The 5,932-nt window shown below is 47.5% G+C and overlaps 1 protein-coding gene across 1 annotated transcript; it reads right to left on the reverse strand.

Annotated features, from left to right (window-relative positions):
- Nucleotides 1-1,964: 1,964 nt before the first annotated feature.
- Nucleotides 1,965-2,912, reverse strand: LOC127052592 (olfactory receptor 52E2-like). The gene has a single exon (XM_050956484.1). The coding sequence runs from the start codon at nucleotides 2,910-2,912 to the stop codon at nucleotides 1,965-1,967; it is 948 nt and encodes a 315-aa protein (XP_050812441.1).
- Between the last annotated feature and the right edge of the window lie 3,020 nt (nucleotides 2,913-5,932).

Consider the following 5,932-nt stretch of genomic DNA (forward strand, 5'->3'; position numbering starts at 1 on the left):
TCCCCTACTGAACACGCATAAAACACCATGATGTCAGTGTAACATATAGTAAACGTGGCATCCCAGCCTAGGGGCAGTAGGAAGAGATGTCGTCTTTGGGAGGTGGCAGACTGATGGCCACCGGTAATGATGGTGATGGTGATGAGGAAGAGGAGGGCTATCCCTTCAGGGATGATGTGAGTCTATGGAAGTGCAGATGTACATTCTTTATCTAGCTTGTTAAGTTGGGGTGTTTGTGACTGTGAAAAGATATTAATAAATGATATTAAATATAAAAAAGGTCTTATAGTGTGAGTGTTGTAAGTGTGCACATCAGAGTTCCCTACTATATAATAATTTAAATAATACGGGCCTGATTTTGGGACAAGAACCTGTCAGTCCTAGACTGGTCAGTGGGGTTTTTTAAGTAATCAATATAATTAATACACAATCTAAAGATTAGGGAACACGGGGCATCCTGCATCCTAAGCCTGTCAACCCTGGCCCTATCCCAGAGCCTGCATCCCCCTGCACACTAATTCTTTGCCCCATCCCTGAGCCCCTTCCTGCTCCCTGAACCCTTCATCCCTGGTCCCACCCCAGAGCCAGCACCCCCAGCCAAAGTCCTTGTACCTCCACACCCCAACCCTCTGCTCCAGCCCTGAGCCCCCTCCCATACTCCAAACCGCTTGGCCCCACCCCTGCCACACATCATCTCCATATTGGTCCACCTACCAAATTAATTCCACTCATGGATGTAAAAAATTAGAAGGAACACCGGTCACCCAGTGAATAAATAAGCAGCTGATTTCAAACAACCAAAAGGAAGTATTTCTTCACACCAACCTGTGGAACTCTTTCACAAGGGATGTTGTGAAGGACAAAACTACACCAGGATTCCATTAAGAACTAGATCAGTTCATGGAGGACAGGTCCATGAATGGCTATTAGCCATGATGGGCAGGGATCCGAAACCATGTTCTGTGTGTCCCTCACCCCTCTTTGCCAGGAGCTGGGACTAGGTGAAAGGGGCTGGATGACTTGGTGATTACAGCATTGGCCTGCTAAACCCAGGGCTGTGAGCTCAAACCTTGAGGGTGCCTCTTAGGGATCTGTGGTAAAAATCAGCATTTGGTCCTACTAGTGAAGGCAGGTGGCTGGACTCAATAACTTTCCAGATTTACAATATAGGTATAGCTCCATATATTATTATTATTTATTTTTATAGTTGTTCTGTTCATTCCCTCTGGGGCACCTGGCACTGGCCACTGATGAAGACAGGACACTGGGCTAGATGGACCAATGTCCATTCTTAGGTTCTTATGTTTTTATACGGACTGCAGATGTATCTTCCCTCTGCTGTATCCCACTAGACCCCACTCCCCTCCCAGAGCTGAGAAGGAACCCAGCAGAGCCTCTCTCTCTCTGCAGAGATAGGAGCAAAGTAAGAATACACATTAATTTTATTTTTAAATTTAAGCCTAACCAGTGTCCCGGAAGTGAATTGCCATAAGACGTAAGAAAATGTTACTTCTAGAGCTGAATGGGTCTAATATTTATTTATTTACTATATTGGGGAATTTGATATAGTTTTCAAATGTCTAAGTTGCCCCTGGAATCATAGTTATTGTTGCCTCCTCCGCAACAAAATCTAAAATTGCAGCCCTTCCACTGGGGAGGAAAGACATGGGAGGATCCAGTGAGTGACAGGGAGACGAGAGGAGAGGGGCAAGACAGAGGCAAGGAAGAGGTGGGGTGAGGCATGTGGTCTCAGGGGTCGAGTTACCTGCAATTAGAAAGGTGGCAGCCCAGTGAGTAATACATAGACAGATTCCCCACTTTGTCATGCTTTCAGAGCACAGATAGATCAGGAAAGGATTTAACGTCCTTAAATGACCCCTGATTCAGGGAAGAGGACCCAGCACCTGTCACCAGCCAGCTCTCCACAGAGCTCAGTCTGAGACCCAGAGCACCAGGAGAAAACTTTACATCCCTTCATGAGTAAAGAGCCGGAGCAGCCTGTCCCAGATCTGTTTCGTCCTCACCCCATAGATGATGGGGTGCAGCATGGGGGGCACTAGGTGGTACATGTTGGCAATGAAAATGTGGAAATACAGGGGCACACTCTGCCCAAACCGGTAGGTGAGGGAGGAGAAGAGAACTGGGATGTAAAAGGCTGAGATGGCACAGAGATGTGAGCCACAGGTCCCAAAAATCTTGAGCAGGGCGTCCTTTGTGGGGAGGCTGAAGATGGCTCTGAGGATCTGGATATAGGACACAATGATAAAAATCCCATCCAGACTGAGCCCACAAAATACCACGAAGAGGCCATGGTAACTGCTCACGCTGATATCAGCACAAGCCAGCTTCACCACAGCCATATGATTGCAGTGCGTGTGGGGGATGATGTTGGTTCTGCAATATGGCCACCTCCTGGCCAGGACGGGATGGGGCATTACGAGCATGCCGCTGCGCAGCACCACAGCCAGGCCGATCTTGGCCACCACAGTATTTGTCAGGATGGAGGAATGTCTCAGGGGATGGCAAATGGCCACATAGCGATCCAAAGCCATGGCCACGAAGATCCCAGACTCCATCACTGTGAAGCAGTGAATGAAGTACATCTGGGTGAGGCAGGCACTGAAATCGATCTCCCTGGAATTGAACCAGAAGATGCTCAGTGTTTTGGGCAGGATGGACGTGGACAGGCCCAGGTCGCTGATGGCCAGCATGCAGAGGAAATAGTACATGGGGACATGAAGGCTCGACTCCCTCTTCACAATGAACAGGATGGTGAAGTTCCCCAAGATGGCTATGATGTACATGGCACAGAAGGGGATGGAGATCCAGACATGGGCAGCCTCCAGGCCAGGAATGCCCAGCAGGATGAAGGTGGAGGGGTTGGTGAAGTTGGTTATATTGGACTCAGACATGGAGAAAGAGTGAAGGTGTCCTTCTCTGAGGCAGAATGGTGTCTCCTGCATGTACTGTACGTTCCTCTAACTTCCTTTATGTGCCCAGGGCCCAGGGTGATGGTCGCTTTTCAATTGCCTGGATGGAGAGACAATGTGAATGTGAGACACTACATGCAGTACTGGAGGATGTTTTCATGGGTGAAGCCGATTGGTCGCTCTTCACACACTGAAAAAGGACATTTGAACAACTGACCCTGCTAATGCCAATTCCATATTTCATGGTGCTCCCTGTGTGAATAATTCCTGTACGTCGTGGTGTGGAAAATCTTCACAGGCACCAGCAGGAAACATACATCTCATTGTTCCTGAGGCCTTGTCTATACTGCCTATTGTTTTTGCCGAAAGGCAGCTTTTGGTGAAGAAACAGGGGAGGTATACACGCTACAAAACCACTTTTGATAATGGAACTGCTCAGTTTCAGTGATGTAATAAAACCACCTTGGCAAGAGTTGTAAAGGTTTGTACACACAAGTTTTGTCACTAAAGTGCCTAGTTTGACACTTACACAGTTTAAATTCAGCTGCTGTGCATCCGGATAAACACCTTACATCCTTCCCCCTTGAAAGCCCAGTAATTTTGAAATTCCCCTTCCTGTTTGCTCAGTGTGGGGTGTTCATATCACATCTTCCTGGTGGTCTTGGTGGCTCCACGCAGCCAATGCTCTCCCGGTAGGACCACAGCAGAACTGCTGGATATGCACAGAATATGGGGAGAGGAGGCTATGAGGTTCCAGTTATGCTGGAGCCATAGGAATCGGTTTTCACGGAGCTTCTGGGGAAAGAGCTCTGATCAGGACATGCTGCAGTGCAGAGCAAAGGTGAAGGAGAGAAGCGCCCCACAACTGCCATTTTTATAAGGAGTCAGACGTTATCCTTGGCAGCAACCCCACCTCCACGGCCAAGAGTCCTGTGGGTACTTTGGCTGGGCTGGAGCTGGCGGAAGCTGGACCTAACCCAAAGGAGGAAGTCATCGAGGAAAAGGTGGAGGCAGAAGAAGATGTGGTTCCCAGGTCAGGGTCACCCAGGAGGTGGCCAGGTAGTCTCAGTAGTCACAATCAGGTGAGTCAGAAGTGAAGAGGAGACTCCTGGTAAGTGGTTTTGCTTTATGAAGTGTGGAGGTGGGTTGGGGCAGAGAAATGTACATGGGTGGCTGGGTTTCTGTGTGCTGGGCAATTCCCAGTACAGCTAGGCAGCGCAGTGGAGCAGGTTGTTGTTATTTCTCATTGAGATTTCACAGGATTCCTCCAGAGAGATCTTCAGGAAATTTTCCTGCCAGTACTCAGCAATCCTCTGCTGGAGGGTCCTTGGCAGAGCTGCTTTATTCCTTCCCCCACTGAGGGACACTTTTCCATGCCATTCGGTAATTACTTGGGCCAGGAACAAAGCAGCACCCAGAGGAGCAGCACAGGGACCTGGGCAGAAGCTACAAGCATGTAGTAGCTGCACTCTTGCCTCCTTGCTTCCCTTCCAATGTGAGATACCTTCCACAATGACCCCTGCCTGTGGAAAAGGGTGGGAAACTATAGAGAATTGCCCCCTGAGAAGTGCTCTGCATCCCTCTCACATTGCTTTTATCCCAGGCACAATGTCCTCTGTTTCTGCACTGCTTGTGGTGTTTGCTGGCATGTGTGCTTCCCAAGGGCCAGCAGGAAAGTGATTGGTGTGTTACCAAAGGTGTATTTTAGTATCGTTTCAATGTAGGTACACTTAATAAGAATGCTTCTGTTTATTGTTTCTTGTGCTTCACCAGACAAGTCTTTGAAGGGCGGCATCCCCTCCACTCCAGCTGAGCATCTCTGCTGGATAAGAAAGTGCCCAAGATGGAGCAAGGAAGATATGTTCCAGGAGGTGCTGCAGTATTGTGATACCTACAAGACAGAATGCAGGCAATGGAGCGAAAGTGACAAGCAGGAACGAAGAAAATGAGGCATATCCACAATGGAGAGGCTGATAAAAGTTCTGGAGTGGCAACTCATCATGCTGAAGTCCCTCCTGACACTCCAGACTTAGCAGATGCAACCCATCCTCCCCTTCGGCACATTCAGAACTCTTTCCCATGATCTCTCAAAATGCCGCACATACATTCCTCTCTGATACCTGGTACTTTGGGTCAGCCCTCTCCTGGTACCTCCCCCACCAGGAATGTGCATGTGTCTGTGTGTGTGTGCATAGTGTTGTGGGGGTTTTGGCTATAAAAACAAAGTTGTTTGAATAATACACACTCTTTATTTGTTTCCACGCAAGTTGTGACAGCAGATGGCAGCAGCAAACAAGCAAGCAGTTTTATCATTTATCCTGTGCCTGAACAATCAAAAATGCTTCCTACCCTACTGACACTGGGCGTCATTATGCAATACAGTCCCAAGCACAGCAACATACATTACTGGTTCTCAGCTTCAAAGTGTTGCCTCAAAGCCTCCCTGATTCAGATTTCTCCTCTTGTGCCCCTCTAATGGCTTTGGTGTCTGGCTGCTCAAAAAAGAGAAAAGAAAGACAAATACAGGTCAGTGCTGGGTTAAAAGTAAACAATTTAACAAAATGAAAGGAAAGTTTTAAAAATTATTTGACATAGTTAGGAAAGAATGGAAAAGCTGGTATGGGAGTAGTGTAAAAAATAGTCTAGGAATATAATCAACGCCAGTCAACAGCATGGTTTATGGAAAACCAGCCTTGTCAAATAAGGAGAGTGCATGTTTGGTTGATCAAGGGAACCATGGAGATGCAATACACTTCAGTTTCTCTGAGGCATTTCATTTATTAGAGGAAAACATTGAGAGAAACAAAATGAACACTGCAATACCAGTGGAGCGCAGATAAAATGGACTAAAAACTGGCTAACTGACAGATCTCAGAAAGCCATTGTCAGTGGGCCATTGTCAGTGAATGGAACTGTTTTTAGTTAGGTTCTGCAGGGATCAGTTCTAGGCTGGATGCTGTTCGATAGAAAATCACTGCAGATAAAATTTGTGATGACCCAGA

The sequence above is a fragment of the Gopherus flavomarginatus genome, chromosome 1 (assembly GCF_025201925.1).
Source record: "Gopherus flavomarginatus isolate rGopFla2 chromosome 1, rGopFla2.mat.asm, whole genome shotgun sequence".
Taxonomy (NCBI): Eukaryota; Metazoa; Chordata; order Testudines; family Testudinidae; genus Gopherus; species Gopherus flavomarginatus.

What these genes read in the sequence shown, in the direction of transcription:
- LOC127052592 (XM_050956484.1), bottom strand. Translation starts at nt 2,912, where the DNA reads ATGTCTGAGTCCAATATAACCAACTTCACCAACCCCTCCACCTTCATC.